General features: G+C 41.9%; 1 protein-coding gene across 1 annotated transcript in view; it reads left to right on the top strand.

Annotated features, from left to right (window-relative positions):
* LOC135524648 (microtubule-associated serine/threonine-protein kinase 3-like) overlaps positions 1-19,821 on the top strand; it is a 50,587-nt gene that overhangs the window by 19,000 nt on the left and 11,766 nt on the right. Inside the window, 18 exon segments of the mRNA XM_064952369.1 lie at positions 2,201-2,279; positions 4,977-5,134; positions 6,803-6,878; positions 7,018-7,227; positions 9,764-9,865; positions 10,065-10,197; positions 10,318-10,376; positions 12,185-12,273; positions 12,563-12,771; positions 12,920-13,058; positions 13,142-13,274; positions 13,552-13,717; positions 13,807-13,908; positions 14,147-14,269; positions 17,201-17,313; positions 17,495-17,649; positions 19,163-19,284; positions 19,625-19,813. Coding sequence (XP_064808441.1) covers positions 2,201-2,279; positions 4,977-5,134; positions 6,803-6,878; positions 7,018-7,227; positions 9,764-9,865; positions 10,065-10,197; positions 10,318-10,376; positions 12,185-12,273; positions 12,563-12,771; positions 12,920-13,058; positions 13,142-13,274; positions 13,552-13,717; positions 13,807-13,908; positions 14,147-14,269; positions 17,201-17,313; positions 17,495-17,649; positions 19,163-19,284; positions 19,625-19,813 — 2,357 coding nt within the window.

Raw genomic sequence — 19,821 nt, forward strand, 5'->3', positions numbered from 1 at the left:
TTCATATGTCTTGTGACCGTGATGTATGTGTGTGTTATATATATATATATCTCACCCTACTTGTAGAGAAACACCAATGCCATCCTCCTCTCTTTCATGTTGACAAAACTGTCTATGACCCTGTCATACAGTACATGCTTTTATTTTTTGTCCAAGGCTACCTGGCTAAAATGCTTGCTCGCTAGCCTAACTTCCTTTCATGGGCAACTTTAGCTAGTTAACCAGTGGTGGAAAAGTACTCAATTGTTATACTTGAGTAAAAGTAAAGATACCTTAATAGAAAATGACTCAAGTGAAAGTCAGCCAGTAAAATACTACTTGAGTAGAAGTCTAAAAGTATTTGGTTATAAATATACTTAAGTATCAAATGTAAATGTAATTGATAAAATGTACTTAAGTATCAAAAGTAAAAGTATAAATCATTGCAAATTCCAGACAGCACAGTGTTCTTGTTTTTTATTTATTTACAGATAGCAAGGGGCACACTCCGACACTCATATTATTTACAAATGAAGCATTTGTGTTTAGTGAATCTGTCAGATCAGAAGCAGTAGGGATGACCAGGGATGTTCTCTTGATAAGTCTGTGAATCAGACCATTTCCCTGTCCTGCTTAGCATTCAAAATGTAAGAAGTACTTTTAGGTGTGAGGGGAAAAAGTATGGAGTAAAAATTTGATCATTTTCTTTAGGAATGTAGTGAAGTAAAACTTGTCAAAAATATAAATAGTAAAGTACAGATACTGAAAAAAACGACTTAAGTAGTACTTTAAAGTATTTTTACTTAAGTACTTTACACCACTGTAGTTAACATTAGCCTTCCACATCTAGCTACTGTGCATATTGCACTTCCATCCTCTCAGGCCAGGGGCACAACGTATGAATTTATCGTTGGCTCAGAATTACCATTATAATCATTGGCCAGTATGGAGAATTAAGTAAAACTACAAGTCCAAATTCTTATCTCCAACCATTGCTCATTTAGGAAAGGGACAATTTTAGCTGGCTAGCTAGCCACCGGAGGACAACAAAACAAAGAAATGCAAGAATTTAAGTAATTCTGTCAGTATTGCCTCTGTTGTGGTTGGAGTTCCGTCAAATCCAGACTGGCTTCCCTCAACACATTTTTTTTGGTGCACCATGACCATTCACACCATTCACTCTGTGTGTGTGTGTGCAACGATGTATAAATATAAAATCAATGACTGTTGATTGAAGTGAGTTGATGTCTTTACAATGTGTTTGATAGCGGTTGTCGTAAAGTTTAACCAAGAACTGCTCAATCCTTTAAGCTGGAGCGATTTGCTTTAAGTAGGCTTTCATCCGATCCTCTTCAAAACCACATTTGGCCAGCAGAGTGCTCGCAGTTACTCAACATCCTTTTATTCACGACCCTGGATTTTCCAGTGCAACCTGTAAACACTTAGATTCCTGATGGCAACAGCCATCTCTGATTTAGAATAAAGGCACATCAACTTATTGGTTATGCAAATCTAGAGAAATGTGATTTTTTTTAACCCAGATGTGATTGTAAAATACACGGTTTTATACAATGTCTCTGGAAATGGGCTGAAAAAGAACTCCACTGGACTAGAGCCCCTTCTAATGTCAGTGACCCATATCCCTGGTGATTACAGTAGAAAGAATGAAAGTGCTATGCACATTTCTTTGCTCTTTAAATTGGTGTTGGGCTAGACAAATTAAGACTGACACATAAGCCAATTGTGTCAGACTTCATATGTCAAATGAAATGTCACAGGTCAGTGGCTCACTATCACAGTCATGTGGTGGTCTTAGCATGAGACTAGAGAGATGTAACAGTTCAAAATGTTCACCATCTCTCTCCTGCATCTCCTGCTGCCGTGATCTCCGCCACATGGCTCGCACTGACAGGTACTTCTTTCGCTTATCCTATTGTCCTTCATGCTTTTCTCATAACCATCTTTAAATTGATAACCACATTTCCTCAAACCAAAATATAAAAGCCCCTTTTATTTCCTCAGCCCAGATACACTGTGACATGTGCATATTGATTACACATAACATAATCCCTCAATGTATATTACATGAACAACAAAGTAATAACAAGACACCACAAAGCGTTGTAGTGCGGGGACGACAAAATGTGTTCTAAGGGAGTTTGGGATATGATTTGTAAATATAAAAGGTTACATAACAATGCGTGTGTCTTTTTTTCACCAGAACGGAAGGCAGAAGATGGTCACTGGCGTCCCTCCCCTCTTCCGGCTACGGAACCAATCCCCCCAGCTCTACCGTCTCTGTAAGTCTCTAAACCTAACCCCACTCCACTCCCACAGGGGCCATATGAAACTGGTTACACCACACCATTAAACAAGATAATATACAGTATACGTCTGAGGCTGACAGAGACGATGTATGTACACTGACCATGTGACCAGACAGGACAAATCCTGACTGGAATCATCATCTGTCTGAATGAGCCATCATGTTTGACTCCTAGCTTGCGGTGGATAATGTCCATAGGACATGCATATTTTAAGTGTGACGTGATGGGCTAATGTTCTGTATTTGTGCTCGTAATATGATTTGATGCTTTTGAAGGGCGTTATCAATGGTCTGGTGTCTTAGTGGTTCGCACTCAAATGCCCTCATCTTATATTTTTCTTACCCTGTGAATATTGTTAATGCATTAACATAATCATCAGAATACGTTTAAGTTGTGTAAGTATTCTATAAGAGAGAAAGTGTGGGGGCTCTATAGCAGTGGAGTCTCCTCCTCCAAGGAAGGGGAGGACCACTGCTCTATTGTGACTGATGAGATATTAGGACTCTGCTCTTCATATATCTCAACAAACCCTAAACACAAACTCATCTGCTCACAAATCCACCAGCATCCATGTTTCTGACAGACTAACTTGGTTCCTTTTCCCCTTTAAATATCCTGCTTGACACTATATCTAGCCATCTTGTCTCAAGAGGACCACATTGGAAATAAGTCCCAGACTTTGTGTTATCCTCCATGATTTTACTCGTATGTATGGCTTTTTCAAGTTATGTTTGTGCTTGTTTAAAAAAAATGGTTGTCATGTCTTTGGCTATGCCGGATTAAGTGATATGACATGCTATTCTATAAAATAATTTATCTGTAATTAAGATTACCTGATTGAGCTAATCATGTAAATGTAATTAACTCGAGAGTCGGCCACCAAAAAATAATATTTATAGAGCTGTTATCTTCCGAATAAACTCTTAAAGACCTTGTAATATTTTACATCAATAGCAGTCAACATTAATCGTCATCTTAATTCAGTCTCATCTGAAAGTTGTAAATTCTTGGTTATCTGCACGAACCCTAGCTAACAAGTTGAACTAGCAATACAAAATTGGGTTTAATTATTTATTTACTAAATACCTAACTAATCACACAGAATTACACATACATATAATTAAATCATAACTTGATTACAAATTACGTCATAAAGGAAAATGTCCCTAACGCCGGAACAGAATGACAGCTGGTTACACAAAAGGAAAGGGGCTGGGTTTGAGTGAAAGAGTGGGAAGACTGAGGAACAAAGGGCGACGCTGTGCTATTGTAAATACAGTATCTTATGCATTCTAAATTACTTCCCATTCGGAAAAGGTAAATGCAATAAATATTTACTCCGAGCTGCGCTTCGGTAGGTTGGTGGTAGATGGAAGGCCGTGTTGCCCAACCGAGTCCTGTGTCCTTTGAAGAATGTCTCTGCTGGTAAATTTAATACATTGTAGTAACGTCGTTGTGCGGTAGACGGGATACTCTGTCTGTTCCTCCCGAACCCTCGTTTGCAGCGACTGTTGCTAACTCAACGGCTAGGAGGTATCACTTCTGTAGTGAATAAGAATTCAAAGTTCATACCATTTGCAACCAAAGCTCACGCTGATGTTGGCTTCATTCTGTAGTTATTATCTGAACCATTCTGACTTTGGACCGTCGTCCTTGGAACAGGAGGTTATATTGTCGTCAAGGGAGATGAGGGCGTGTTTGAAAAGTTTTATAGCCCATGTCCCTTCACAGGGGCGGGCCACTGATTGATCAGAGCCCTTTCTTATGAAAACCCAAATCTCACATTTTAGAAGCTAAAATCACACACACACAATTGAACAACAATTCCATGTGAATCCGATAACTCTGTGTAGACTTTCCACTGTAGAGTTTGTCATCTTATCATTGATGACAATGTCTCAGATGACAACTGAACTGACATCATATTCATTAAGTACCACCGCATATGTTCAGTTGGTCTGATGACCAAAATATAGTACATTTCCCCCCACCTTCTGATGTTCCCAGAATCTCTGTTAACCAAGGGCTTTGCAAATGTAACATCAGTAGTGTAGAGAGAGGAAAAAGGGGGGAAGAGGTATTTATGACGGTCATAAACCTACCCCCCAGGCCAATGTCATGACATGGTCTAATTAATAAACTAAAGTACAGAGTAGGAGAACGACATGAGACAATGTGAAAAATCTAAGGTCTGTAGGAGAAAGATGGTGAGATGAGAACAGGCCGTGTGTTCCTCCACTTTTAGGGAGTTTAATGAGGTAAAACCTGGCACATGCGGCGAGGTCAGACTGGGACAATAGGCCTGTCAGAGGTCCTACGTGACCTCTTTATGTGCAGGCAGAAAAGGGACATCACTGCTATTCAGGACTCACGGGGCGAAAAATTGGACAGATTGCCAGAAGTGGCCAGTGTGTGCTTTTCATCGAATAAAAAGATTAACAAAAAGAATGTGCTCAGCCTCAATAGCCGCAAGAAAAAATAACAGTTTTCTTGTCCTAAATATGATACCTATCCTCCATCTTTCAGGATAAAGTGTTGGCTTTTGAATTTTAAAATATGTCAAACACAGTTCTCTTACATATGTCAGTGGGATAATGTGTTGATTTTTTTGAGTGGGCATTTACCTAGACCAATGGAACCCTTGAAAGATATGTACTTCTTTTTCTCCAGTCGTCCTCCTCCTCCCAGGAGCGCCTGCACCAGCTGCCCTACCAGCCCACTCAAGACCAACTCCACTTCCTGTTCAAGCACTTCCTCAGCTCGGAGAATGTGGCCGACGAGGAAGTGCGACCCTCACCGTTCATGCGCCCTCGCTCCCACAGCCTCAGGTAGCCGGCAGTTACCCCTTGCCTGAACTGTAATGAGCCGTCCTTGAACAATAATAATGAAGTGCTATATCATCAAAATGAGATTTAATGTATCATCACTGTGGAGTTTTTTTGTTTTATTGTCAGACATGGGAAGTTACTACATGCAAATTGGTACTTCCAAAACAAGAGAGCCTAGGTGTGGACTAAGTCAGTGGAGGTTTTACAGTGGAGCCAGCCAGCAATCCTGCTGTGTGCAATCCAACCCTGCTGCCAGTATTGACAAAGGGTGTTCAGCCCAAATGTGGTCATTCCTGTATTCAAAGTAAAGCAAAGTATTTTGCATTTGCCAATATTCAGCACACCTCAAGTTGACCTCTGGCTAAGATCACTACTGGGGTTGGGCGGTATTCAGATTTTCATATCATTCCTGTACCAGGTAGCCTAGCGGGCGGCAAGTAGCCTAGCGATTGATGAGCATTCGAATCCCTAAGCCGGCAAGGCAGTCAACAACCCCCCCCACAACAACTGCTCCCAGGGGCATTGATGACGTGGACGTTGATTAAGGCAGCCCCCCGCACCTCTCTGATTCAGAGGGGTTCGGTTAAATGCGGAAGGCACATTTTGATTGAATCCATTCACTTGTGCAACTAAATATATATCCCCTTTCCCATACCAAGGAATACGGTATTGCCAGCAGTGCACACTATTTTTGTTTTAAATAAAATGAGGCAGCAAGGATCTTGATCAAGGAGGGACCTGATTGTCTCTGCTGTAACCAAGAAGCTTGATCTTGCAAGCTAGCTACTAGCTAGCAAACCTAATGCATCGCTGGAGCCCTGAGCTGGAGATGATGTATTTGGCACATCTTTGATAGTTAACTTATAAGCACCCCCCTCCCCAAACACAAAAAAACAAACAAATATTGTATTGAAAATCGTACCGTCTGTATTTCAACATACCCTACGCAGACGGGACGACAGGGCGTGGTGCTGCTGTGTGGCTTAAGGCAGAGAAGAGAGCAGCGTTGTGTACCATGCTCCGCAGTGTGGTGCCTGCCTGGGCAGGCATCAGCTCCCTGTGTTCTCGTGGCATGGTGTGGTGTGCCGTGCATGGGTGGTTTGCTAGCAGAGCACTGCGGGAACCTGCTTGGCTGGGGGGTCAGCAGCTGCAGGGCGTGGTGGGCAGGTTGCCATCTGCTGCAACAGAGGCCTCTTTCATGGCAAAAAAACCCAGAATGGGTCTGTGGATGGGGGGTGTTTCTGCTCTGTCCCCCTAATTCTTGGACATTTCCCCAGGAAAAGGGGAAAACTAAGGCCTTGTTTGTTGGATATATGGGCCAGACAGATGTGGTCAATAACTTACTGTATCTTAGCTGTTATCTTACCTAATACTGAAGTTTAAAAAATATATATATATTATTTTTTTTAAATCTAAAGTAACAGTAAAACAGGACATGAGCTTGGAAGTAAAATAACGTGTTGATTTAGATGTTTTGAAGGGATTCTATTACATTATTTTGTCAATGGTGCACAGTCACTTTTCCACAATAAATATTTGTGGGATGATAATTTTTGCCATTATTCAAAAGATTGCACCCACCCAATAAGAATGGCCGAGCTCTGTCAGTCCATTTGGTTGGATTGGAATAATAGAAATTGACCAGCTTCATGTCCTTTTCTGTTGTAGCCCCGCAAGAACAATGGGTTCATTCGATAATGAGGTCGTCATGATGAACCATGTTTACAAAGAACGTTTTCCTAAGGTATGTCATGTTGTCTTCTCCCCCTTTTTTGTACAGGAGGCAATGTCTGTTTGTATTTGCAATAATCAGAACGCTTATGCGCTCTGATCTTGCGTAACAAGTGCATCGGTGTGTGTTTGTGAATGTGTGTTGTCTTTAGGCCACACTGCAGATGGAGGAGCTCTTGCTTGATATCATCACTGCCTGCTCCTCAGAAAGCACCCTCCCGCTGTCTGATGGCGTCCTGGGCTTCATCCAGCACCAGCTGGTGGAGCTGGTCCGAGACTGTCTGGACAAGTCCCACACGGGCCTGGTCACCTTGCGCTACTTTGTGGAGTTGCAGGATAAGCTGGAGAAGCTGCTCCACGAGGTGGGATGTCCACAAATGTCTTTGCGTCTGGGTTTAGCAAATGTGATAGTTATCAATCTTAGATTCCACAATGTGATCGACCGATAACTGTCCATGATATTGATAGATATCTTAGATTCAACAATGTGATCAGCCGATAACTCTCACTTGAGTCTGTTCCCTCAGACTACCCATTGTTTAATGATTTGCATGATTTGCTTAGGATTCTACTGCTACTTTTTTCACTTACTAAACTGTCTAAAGTTAAATATTCATAGTTTGTCCTTATTCGTTTCTAAAGAGGTTATGGAGTTTTTCTCAAAGGTTAAGACCGAAGGAATGAAAAAAGACCATAGTCTGGCATCAGAGGGAAAAATTGAAGGCATTTAAACAATTCCTAAGGGATCTTCTGGCTTCTGTCCTTCAGCTTCGGTTCACTGTTCACTAACAGTGACTGAGTGAGCAAAGCCTCATGCCAACACTGACAACTTTGCCTGTTACATCACTTCCTCCCCTCATTGATTTTGCTGTCTGTCTAGGGAAGCATCAACATCATTAAACTGTCCATATACATGTAGAGACAACCCTACCATATTAGTGCTGCTGGGTATAAATGAACTACTTGTTCATCAGTTAAACATCCAAATGTGATAGCGCTAAATCAAGAGGAATTGATTGAGTCTGGGCCAAGAGAAACGATTAGCCAGACAAACTCAAGCCCTAAAGTGCACAATAGATTTGGAAATGGAATTTCCCCGTAATTGGTAGTGCGACTGATCTGTACTCTCTTATCCGTATAGATCCTATTAAATTACTAATGTATTCTAATTCTATGTTCTTATCACTGTTATGATAAAATGGTTGTTTCTATGGCAACATCTTTCTCCTCTGTGGACAGCCAGTGTGTACTTTCAGATAGCAGACATGGCAGGGGCACAGCTGAGATGATAAATGTGTTCCCATACAGTGAAATAAATTATCATTTGACATGGCCAGTTTTCTTGCACTGGAATATCCTCAAAACTATATGTCAACCTGAGGAATAGATAAGTTGTTTTTGGGGGGCGTGTTAGTTATGTGGTTTCATTAGTGCAGTTTGTCACCCTTGCCATGTTAATTCAAGGCAGACTCAACGACGATGACTGTTTGAATCAGGGGCTTTGGGAATATACGAGGAATATTCTCGTTTAATGTAACGTCCTCTCTGACACATTGTTGTGGGGATACTCATGTTGCCACATTTTATCCATCTGTTCAGGGGAACACATTACTTTTCGCTTCCTTCTTCAGACATTCGTCTTCATTCCTTTGGCCTATTTCATTTTTTTTTATGAGTCTGACTGAGCCCGTCTCATGTGGTCCCGTGGGGTTGTTTCCAGTGAGGCGTCTTTCCATGATGCACAACATATTTCCTGTTTTGCATCTAATTCAAAAGAGTTCTCACTGCATTCTTGCTGTGTCTAGGTGGTTCATCTAGATAAGACTTCAGAGCATTCTCTTCCGCAGAGCTGCCCTTATTCAAAACTCAGTGTTGCTCTCACCACTCTAACCTGAGCAGACCGTTTGCCTTGAAGCCAAACTCACTTAAAGCAATGTGTGGTAAAGTTAGTTGTCCTCTTTTTTGTGTGTGTCTGTACACTGACAGCTGTCCAGACACTTGCCCCTGACCTCAAAGGACACCGCAGCAATCACCAATGCTATTCTGCCTCTTGATCCTCGTGAACTAGAACATGATTTCAATGCTTATATTGGGTTTCCTATACTGATGCATAGTGTAAGGGCTTAAGAACCATTGGCTTCCTGATTTGTGTACTGGAGAACAATATATTCCCTGGAATTGATCATCCACTGAAGTATTTTCTAACAAGCACAAGTGTAATTTCTTCCCTTGAAGGCACCAAAGAGATTTGAAAGGAAACTGCACTGTGTGGTCCTGTCCATGAACAACCCCTAGCGGCTAGCTCCTTCCCCCTCGGCATTTGGGTGGAATTATTGCCATATTATGTACACTTATCCAGTCCTCTCAGATCTACAGAGGTGTCTACCAACTGCACAGACGTCTATTCCACATTGGTTCAAATTTAATTTAATTGAAATGACGTGGAAACAACTCTGATTCAACGAGTGTGTCCCCAGTGGGTCAGTGCTGGCGCCCTCACACTCAACTCTGGATCTCAAAGCCAGTTCCACTGCATTTTTCATTGTTCTCCTCTAATAAGGGACTGATTTAGACCTGGGACAATGGGTGTAATTAATTGTCAGGTGGAACAGAACCAGCAGGGTCCGGACCTTGTAGGGTAAGAGTTGAATATCCCTGGGCTAGGGTTTCTTTCTGGACAGGACCCATCTCTGCAAGATGTCCATTCTGTCATCATTCTGCATGTAGCTAGGTTGTTTTGGACATAGTATGCTAGCTTTAATGCTATGTGGTTGTGTTCTTGCTATGGCGAAAGATGTGAATAGACTTTTCTCTTTTTGATCTCTGTGTCTTCAACAAAGTTGATAATCTCCATGTTATGCTGTTAAAAAGCAAAAACATTTTGTCTTTGCATTTCAGGCGTACGATCGCTCGGAGAGCGAGGAGGTATCCGTCATCACCCAGCTGGTGAAGAAGATTCTCATCATCATATCCCGACCGGCGAGGCTGCTCGAGTGCCTGGTGAGATGGAGAGAAAGTCTCATTCTGATTGAAAATGAGAGCGATTCTGTTGAGAGCGATTGAAAGCCGTCTCTCTTAATCTGTTGTTGCTTGGGGAAGGTTTTTAAGCCACTGCATTGCCAATAAGCTCTTTCATGGCTAGGTGATTTTATTCACCTTAATCCAATCTAATTGAATGGGCCTTGGATGTAATTGGCAGGAATTTGACCCGGAAGAGTTCTATCATCTGCTGGAGGCAGCCGAGGGTCATGCCAAAGAGGGCCAGGGCATCAAGACGGACATTCCACGTTACATCATCAACCAACTGGGCTTGACTCGCGACCCCCTCGAAGGTATTGGTACATCTTTTGCCATAACATTGACCTGAATTTACCGCGCTTGAGGCAGACATCCAGAACCAGTAAATATCATGCATCGCTGTTCAATCATATCTTTCTCCCCTGCTCTTTTAGATATGGTACAGCTTGAACAGTCCGCTCCGTCAATGACAGTGAAGTTTGAGTCGGTGGAGGTAAGGAGTTAGCCACCCTGATGGAGCCTGCAGAATAAAATAACAGGACTTTCAATTAACAATATAGGTCCTGATAGCAGCTTTGTTTACATGACTTAATTTAGTAGTCTGGCTATGTAATCATACTTGTGCCAGCCGGATAATGAGTTCCTGGGCACCTTCTTTATAATGTGAGCCTCCTAACTTGTCGTGACTTGACTTTAACATTAATCTGAAGACTGTTATTTATCTAATTACCTAAATATGTTTAATTGTTATCCAATTAAATTAATCATATAACAATTAACTCATTAGGTTCTGGGGCACCACGAGAGTGGTTCTTTAAAGAGTTACCATCTCCCGAATTAAACTCTAAAGGTCTTTACCTATCACATCTATAAATAGTCAACGTATTAATCATAAACTTGTATCATATCATCATTCTGAACAGTTGTAACCTCCTTGCATCTGCAAAAACCTGAGCCTCATGATTCAGTACTACACAAATTGGTTTATTTATTTATTTACAAGCTAAGTAAATGGTAATACAGAGTTAACATACACACTTCATAGGTTAAAAACAGGTCCCTAGTGGAATAACAACAACATGGCTGCTTGTTACAAAAGAGATGGGGATGGGGGGGGGCAGAGAGGGACAGAGACACTTAACCTTAGTACATTTAGAAACTACTCATTTACTGTATCATATACTTTGGACATGAACCGCCACCCTCTGAGTAAGAAATCATGAATGTTACGTGAAATTCCATATCTATCTCGTTGGACAGGGCCTTGGAATGGGGGTTGGGCCTTTTCGCAGCACACTTGTAAGGCTCTGATTGTCCAAAAGGTTTCCAACAACTCTTTTACTGTTTTTCTTCTCTGTAGTTGTCCGGTATCCGGTGACTTGTCATGTAGTCCTGAACAGAACTACAGAATTGGTTTTACTTCCATTTGCCCCTGAAGATGCTTCTTTGAGGATAAGCTAGGCAGCCATGTCGATGGTTCCCAGTGGGGTGATGAGAGTAGCGTAATACGATGGTTTGAACAGAGTAGTAGAATAGTTCCACTTAAATTCACTTTCGTTAGGACAGTTAGAACAGCTAATCAGCCGTACCAGTGATTGTCCGGGAGGTGAGTTTGTCTCTACCTTGTGTTGAGATTCAGAGTTCAGACCACTTTTAAACGTGAGCTGCAGCTCTACTTCTCTCTGGTCTAGTATTATAATTTCTTAATCCATCATTTTATACAGTTTGTTCGAAAGGGCGGTTTTGTCAGGTTGACACGCTCTCTGACCTCACTCAGGGGCGTGACTTTTATCACAGTTCAAAGTTTATGTAAATTATCTCTTATGGATCCTAAAATCACATCCCTCACTTAACAAAAATACTTTAATCATTTTTCATATTACATGCACAACACATCGGATGGAATTGGGTATACTTTCCAAGTTACAGTATTTCCTTCATAACATTTTTAATGACACCACAAAATAACAAACACTATGACATTAGTGTTCTATAGATTATCTCTGACCATTCCCATGTTCTATGTTAGAAATATTGTTCCAGTATTCGCTTTTGAACGTGTTAGAGTTTCGGTGGGAAAAGTCTCTTGAAACAAAGACGCATTCCTTTGGTGAATTTGGAGAGGGAGACCTGAATCTTCTTTTGATTTACAACAGAACGCGAGCTGTTAATCCCCACCAGTTCCATCCTCTGCATGTGAGAGGGGGTCTGGTTGAAGTTATTCATTTCAAACCTGATCTGACCTGTTTGGATTCTTGTGGATAGTCATGGCACTTCTCTTGTTGTTTGCACTGTTTGCAGCAGAACAAGTGTCCACAGACCCCAACGCGAAGGAAACCACTGGAGAGTGACTTTGAAACCATCAAGCTCATCAGTAATGGAGCTTATGGGTAAGCGCTAAACAGACAGGTGGTTAACCACACCAATAACTAAAGAACAACTCACAATTAGCTATTAGCTGACATATATTTACTATAAATCAATGCACTCAGCAATAGTCAGTTCAAGGTTCAAGTTAAAAGGTCAACTGTAGACTTATGTCATGATTGGTAAACATTTAGACTACTGAAAAAATAGAACACACTTCCACTTACTATGAATTAACCTACCCCTGTAGTCATGGTTTATCAATGTGGAGGTCTTGTATGACCATGGCTCTTGTCCTGTGGCGGTTGGCAGGGCTGTGTACCTGGTCCGTCACAGAAACACCCGGCAGCGTTTCGCCATGAAGAAGATCAACCGGCAGAACCTAGTCCTGAGGAACCAGATCCAGCAAGTTTTTGTGGAGCGGGACATCCTGACCTTCGCCGAGAACCCCTTCGTGGTCTCCATGTTTTGCTCCTTCGAGACACGGCGCCACCTGTGCATGGTGATGGAGTATGTGGAAGGTAATGTCATATGATGATCTACCCCAAGACTGATGTGTTTATCATGTTTCTAAAAGAGGCGGACTGAATGAAAAAAGTTGGAACGGTGAATGTGTTCTTACCCATGATTTCTCGTAGCTGAAGCAAAACGGTTGGTCATCTCTTGCAGGTGGGGACTGTGCCAACCTGCTGAAGAACATGGGCCCCCTTCCTGTGGACATGACCCGGATGTACTTTGCTGAGACTGTGCTGGCCTTAGAGTACCTTCACAACTACGGCATCGTCCATAGAGACCTCAAACCTGACAAGTGAGTACAGAACCAGCATTAGTCTTTACACAGCTCAAGTTGAAGAAAGTGTAGTTTGAACATTTCTCTCCATCCCCCTGCAGCTTGTTGATCACCTCTATGGGCCACATCAAACTGACTGACTTTGGCCTGTCCAGAGTTGGCCTGATGAACATGACTACCAACCTGTATGAGGGTCACATGGAGAAAGACACAAGGGAGTTCATCGACAAACAGGTGGGAGTCAGTGCTGTAAAACCCTTTAACCCTTTATTTGTCATTTCACTATAAATAAAGTACATTCAGCTCCATAGTAAGGCATAGGACAACAATATCCTGAAAATGCCAGGCACATGTCTTGAACACAAAAGCACATATTCACACACTTACACCAGGTCAAATATTAAATCCAGTATAGGTGTACCATCTCATAACTACTGTGTAACTAAATGTCAATGTGTTAAAAATACACATGCTAAAGGTATAATTCAACATTATCGGTGTGGTTCTCTAGGTGTGTGGCACCCCAGAGTACATAGCCCCAGAGGTGATACTGAGACAGGGCTATGGGAAGCCAGTAGACTGGTGGGCCATGGGCGTCATCCTGTATGAGTTCCTGATTGGATGTGTGCCCTTCTTTGGGGACACGCCCGAGGAACTCTTTGGGCAAGTTGTCAGTGGTAAGTATCCATTGATGGAATATAAAGTGTATAGGCTTTTTAAAATGGTGTTCAATGTGGAGATTAACGTGTGCTTGCCCGATGTACAGATGACATCACCTGGCCCGATGGGGACGAAGCTTTACCTGCAGATGCCCAGGACATGATCACACGGCTGCTGAGGCAGAGCCCTCTGGAGCGCCTGGGGACAGGTACGTAAACCACTCTGCTACATTCCAATGTCCTACTAACACCCCACATGGAATTCATGTCCAATCTCACATGGAATTCATGTTCAATTGCTTCATTCGTAGTGGTGCGCTAGTGTAGATATTGGAACCAAGCCCTCGTCTTCCATTTCACATCATCCCGGTCTGACGTTTTGCTGTTGGCTATTGTTCTGAAATCTGCACACATGACTGTGATCTACAAAAATACATTTTGTTCTAGGAGGAGCACCTGAGGTCAAACGACACTGCTTTTTCTTGCATCTGGACTGGAACGGGCTACTTCGACAGAAAGCAGAATTCATCCCTCAACTGGAAGCGGAGGACGACACCAGCTACTTTGACAGTACGTGGCAGTCCTTCACAAGTGGTCTTTTTTTCATGTATTTTTATTTATCCTTTATTTAAACAGAGAAGTCGCATAGAAATGTACATATCTTTTCCAGGTGAGCACTGGCCACGAAAGCAGCATACATAGGCTGTTCTCCTAAAACTAATAGTGTATGGCTGCGTTTAGACAGGCAGCCAAATTCTGGTCTTTTGACCATACAGTTCAGCTCTGAAAATGAGGTGATCTGATATGATTGGTCAAAAGACCAATTAGTGGAAAAAATATCAGAATGGGCTGCCTGCGGTAACACAGCCATACACGCTTAGAAAAAGGGTGCTATCAAGAACCTAAAAGGGTTCATCAGCTGTTCCCATTGAAGAACCCCTTTTGAAGAACCCTTTTTGGTTCCAGGTAGAAGAACCCTTTTGGTTCCAAGTAGAAACATTTTCCACAGACAGTTTTACCTGGAACCAAAAAGGTTTTTTACCTTGAAGCAAAAATGGTTCTTCAAAAGGGTTCTCCTATGCGGACAGCCGAAGAACACTTTTGGAACCTTTTTTTCTAAGACTATAGTTACACATGAGACATCACACAACAGAAAACAGAACAATGAATGGAAGTTAACAGTGTAAAGTGCACAAGAGAACAAGAGCAAGTCTTATTAAAGGTGCTACTTAAGGTGAAAAATAATAATTATAAATTGTATTGTAATTTCAGAAAATGGCCATAAATATACAGTTGAAGTTGGAAGTTTACATATACCTTAGCCATATACATTTCAACTCAGTTTTTCACAATTCCTGACATTTAATCCTAGTAAACATTCCCTGTCTTAGGTCAGTTAGGATCACCACTTTACTTTAAGAATGTGAAATGTCAGAATAATAGTAGTGATTTTATTTCAGCTTTATTTTATTTCATCACATTCCCAGTGGGTCAGAAGTTTACATACACTCAATTAGTATTTGGTAGCATTGCCTTTAAATTGTTTAACTTGGGTCCAATGTTTCGGGTAGCCTTCCACAAGCTTCCCACAATATGTTGGGTGAATTTTGGCCCATTCCTCCTGACAGAGCTGGTGTAACTGAGTCAGTTTTGTAGGCCTCCTTGCTCGCACACGCTTTTTCAGTTCTGCTCACAAATTTTCTATAGGATTGAGGTCAGGGCTTTGTGATGGCCACTCCAATACCTTGACTTTGTTGTCCTTAAGCCATTTTCCCACAACTTTGGAATTATGCTTGGGGTCATTATCCATTTGGAAGACCCATTTGCGACTAAGCTTTAAATTCCTGACTGATGTCTTGAGATGTTGCTTCAATATATCCACATAATTTTCCATCCTCATGATGCCATCTATTTTGTGAAGTGCACCAGTCCCTCCTGCAGCAAATCACCCCCACAACATGATGCTGCCACCCCGTGCTTCACGGTTGGGATGGTGTTCTTCAGCTTGCAAGCCTCCCCCTTTTTCCTCCAAACATAACGATGGTCATCCAAACAGTTCTATTTTGGTTTAATCAGACCAGAGGACATTTCTTTAAAAAGTATGATTGTTGTCCCCATGTGCAGTTGCAAACCGTAGTCTGGCTTTTTTATGGCGTTTTTGGAGCCGTAGCTTCTTCCTTGCTGAGCGGCCTTTCAGGTTATGCCGATATAGGACTCGTTTTACTGTAGATACTTTTTTACCGGTTTCCTCCAGCATCTTCACAAGGTCCTTTGCTGTTGGTTTGGGATTGATTTGCACTTTTCACACTAAGGTACGTTCAACTCTAGGAGACAGAACGCGTCTCCTTCCTGAGCGGTATGATGGCTGCGTGGTCCCATGGTGTTTATCCTTGTGTACTATTGTTTGTACAGATGAACATGGTACCTAGGATGAACCAGACTTGTGGAGGTCTACAATTTTTTTTCTGATGTCTTGGCTGATTTCTTTTGATTTTCCCATGATGTCAAGCAAAGAGGCACTGAGTTTGGAGGTAGGCCTTGAAATGCATCCACAGGTACACCTCCAATTGACTCAAATAACATCAATTAGCCAATCAGAAGCCATTACATAATTTTATGGAATTTTCCAAGCTGTTTAAAGGCACAGTCAACATAGTGTATGTAAACCTGACCCACTGGAATTGTGATACAGTGAAATAATCTGTCTATAAACAATTGTTGGAAAAATGTCCTAACCGACTTGCCAAAACTACAGTTTGTTAACAAGAAATTTGTGGAGTGGTTGAAAAACTAGTTTTAATGACTCCAACCTAAGTGTTTGTAAACTTCCGACTTCAACTGTATCTGCAGCAATAGTGAAATGATTGTTTCACAGTATTACTTAAACACCAGTGTTGTGAGTGGCTGTGATATTCGCCTATAGATTTTTCCAGATGGAACAGCATCTGTTGTCAAAATGGCAAAGCTGTTTGGACTTTGGCTGTGCTATCTAATGGAAATTGCTCTAAATTCCTGGTTGCTAAAATTCTATACTGTTTTCTCAATGTCAGTTTATGTGAGAAAATAAGCACGGAATAGTGTAGGGAATCAAGGTGAAATGTTGTTTCTACAGCTGTTTGAAGATGGTGGACAAAAACCGAAAGTGAAATGTTCAAGTTTGAGTCTCTGCCATGTTACGGGGAAATGGGAGGGGGAGATTTTGTTTTGAATGCAGCCTAGTGCTGTTGCAAAGCACCTAGCTTTCACATAGGGAAGAGTTTCTGAGAAATGCTGTGTGAAACACCTTTAAAACAAAGATCCATTTCCTGATATTGCCATTATACTGTATCTCCACAGATGTAGTAATATTTGCTTTTCATCCTGCTCTTGCTGATTTTATATTTTCATTAGTCAATTATGTTGAATAAAGATATATATATATTTTTTAAATATGCTCAATGTCCAGGTTGGATATTATGGTAGGGTCCCTGTTCCATGCATTCTGTGTTGTCATGTTTTCAGCTCGCTCAGAGCGGTACCACCATTTGGCCTCAGATGAGGATGATGAAACCAACGATGAAGAGTCTTCCCTGGAAATCCGACAGTTCTCCTCCTGGTCAAACCGCTTCAGCAAGGTTTGGAACATACCTCTTCAAATATTCATAATTTTGTCAGAACAGGTAAATGTCTAATATTACTAGTTAGTAGAGCATTTCTCTGTAAATAAAATAATGACCATCTTTAAAGCAGATTTTTTTGGAGCAAAGTTCACCAAACTTGGCCACCTTAGCTAATGTGGCTCCTCCATACTTTCAGGTATACAGCAGCACAGAACATCTGGCCACGCATTCCAACTTGAGCTTCTCATCGGGCCACAGCGAGGACAAGGAGGGCTGGGATGGATGTTTCACAACCTCCCCAGGAGGAGACATCCACAGACAGGAACGCCAGCACCAAGATCGCAAGGGCAGGTTAGCAGAGCCAGGCTGAGTTTATAGCCCTCTCTTTCTGTTAGGATTCCCTGTGTAGTAGTTCAAATATTTCCTTATCGGAAGCACTGCACAACAGTGGGTGAAAGTGCATAAAATAATGATTAGTTCAGAAAAGTCCAATTTAGCTGAGTAGGGTGTGCATAAATGTCCAAAATGACTATGCTAGCTTTAGATATATAATTTGGTGGGTGCTTATATCTGTCCTATTTCACACATGTACAAGTGTGTATTAACCTGTAGTGAAGCCCAGCCCGTGAACGGGACCGTTATCATCATCTGACACTAATTAGCATAACGCAACAGACATAAATCTTCCTAGAAAATATTCCTATTCATGAAAATCATGAAATATATTGGAACACAGCTTAGCCTTTTGTTAATCACCCTGTCATCTCAGATTTTCAAAATATGCTTTACAGCCAACGCTAGACAAGCATTTGTGTAAGTTTATCATAGCATAGCATTATGCCTTGCTAGCAGCAGGCAAACTTGTCACGGAAATCAGAAAAGCAATCAAATAAAATCTTTTACCTTTGTTGACTTCGGATGTTTTCACTCACGAGACTCCCAGGTAGACAGCCAAAGTTCATTTTTTCCAAAAATATTATTTTTGTAGGCGAAATAGCTCCGTTTGTTCTTCACGTTTGGCTGAGAAATTGCCCAGAAATTGCTGTCACCACAACGCCGAAAAATATTAAAAATTAGCTCCATAATATCAACAGAAACATGGCAAAAGCTGTTTAGAATCCATCCTCAAGGTGTTTTTCTAATATCTATTCGACAATATATCAGTCGGGACAATTCGTTTTTTCACTCTGACCGATTGGAGTAATGGCTACCTCCCTCTGTATTTTACGGGAGAATCTCTCTCGGAGCCACCATGTGACCACTTACGCAATGTGGCTGCCTACGGCTATTCTTCAACAGAAATGCGTAAAACTACGTCACAATGCTGTAGACACCTTGGGGAATACGTAGAAAGCGTAAGCTCGTTGATGGTACATTCACAGCTGAATAGGGAGTCATTGGAACGCAGCGCTTTCAAAACCTGGGGCACTTCCGGATTGGATTTTTCTCAGGCTTTCGCCTGCAACATCAGTTCTGTTATACTCACAGACAATATCTTTACAGTTTTGGAAACGTTAGTGTTTTCTATCCAAAGCTGTCAATTATATTCATATTCTAGCATCTTTTCCTGACAAAATATCCCGTTTAAAACGGGAACGTTTTTTTTTCCAAAAATGAAAAATGATTTTTTTTCCCATATCCCAACTCTTCCTGAGACGGCGTCGGAGAGTGGGGTCATGGCCAGGGTCTACCATTTTTAATGGCGACCCTGGAGCAAGTGCCTTGCTCAAGGGCACAGTGACAGATTTCTCACCTTGTTGGACCATTAACCTTTCGGTTACTGGCCCAACGCTCTGCCGTTCGATATAATGTGTCACCATTGTTATGTCTCCTTCGAACTGACACTGCGGTTTATGTGTTGCAGCCTGCGCCCTCGTGCCTCGTCCAGTTCCTCCCAGTCTGAGAGGAGCGCCAGCCCCCTGGTGATGAGCAGCACCCACAGTCTGGAGACCATGCCGCGCTTCGCCTTCTCCACAGACGATGAAGGTGAGCTCAGCCCCAAGCCCCTCCGTCCACTCTGCTTCAAGTCTACACAGCCTCATGGAAACCAACAGGAATTGAAACAGTGCTTATGATATTTAATTTCTCATAAAACAGATTTGTGTGATATCGCTTTTTTAATTCCATGTTGATAGGAGGATTAAGGACCAAGCAAGGTGCAGACTGATCAAAGAGGAAACAGTCAAAACAAAGAGTTTGAGTGTAGACTCTTCCTCTTTTGTTTTCAGTGATCTTCCATCCAGACAAAGTATTGTGTTTGCAGAGAAACTTAAGAGACATTGCCTATTTTGGTCAAAAATATAGATATATGCCCTGTGCATTACAGCTGAGGTGGTTGTATCAAACCTGCATCGGATTCGTAGCAACCGCACCGGAGCGAAACACTCTTCCCCCAAGGACCACGGGACCTCCCGACACTTTGGGAACCAGCTGAAGACGCCAGACAGTCCGAGGCTTGGGGGCAAACTACCCAAGTCTGCCTCCGTCTCCGCCCTGTCTCTCGTCATCACTGCAGGTTAATTC

This window comes from Oncorhynchus masou, chromosome 31 (assembly GCF_036934945.1).
Source record: "Oncorhynchus masou masou isolate Uvic2021 chromosome 31, UVic_Omas_1.1, whole genome shotgun sequence".
NCBI lineage: Eukaryota > Metazoa > Chordata > Actinopteri > Salmoniformes > Salmonidae > Oncorhynchus > Oncorhynchus masou.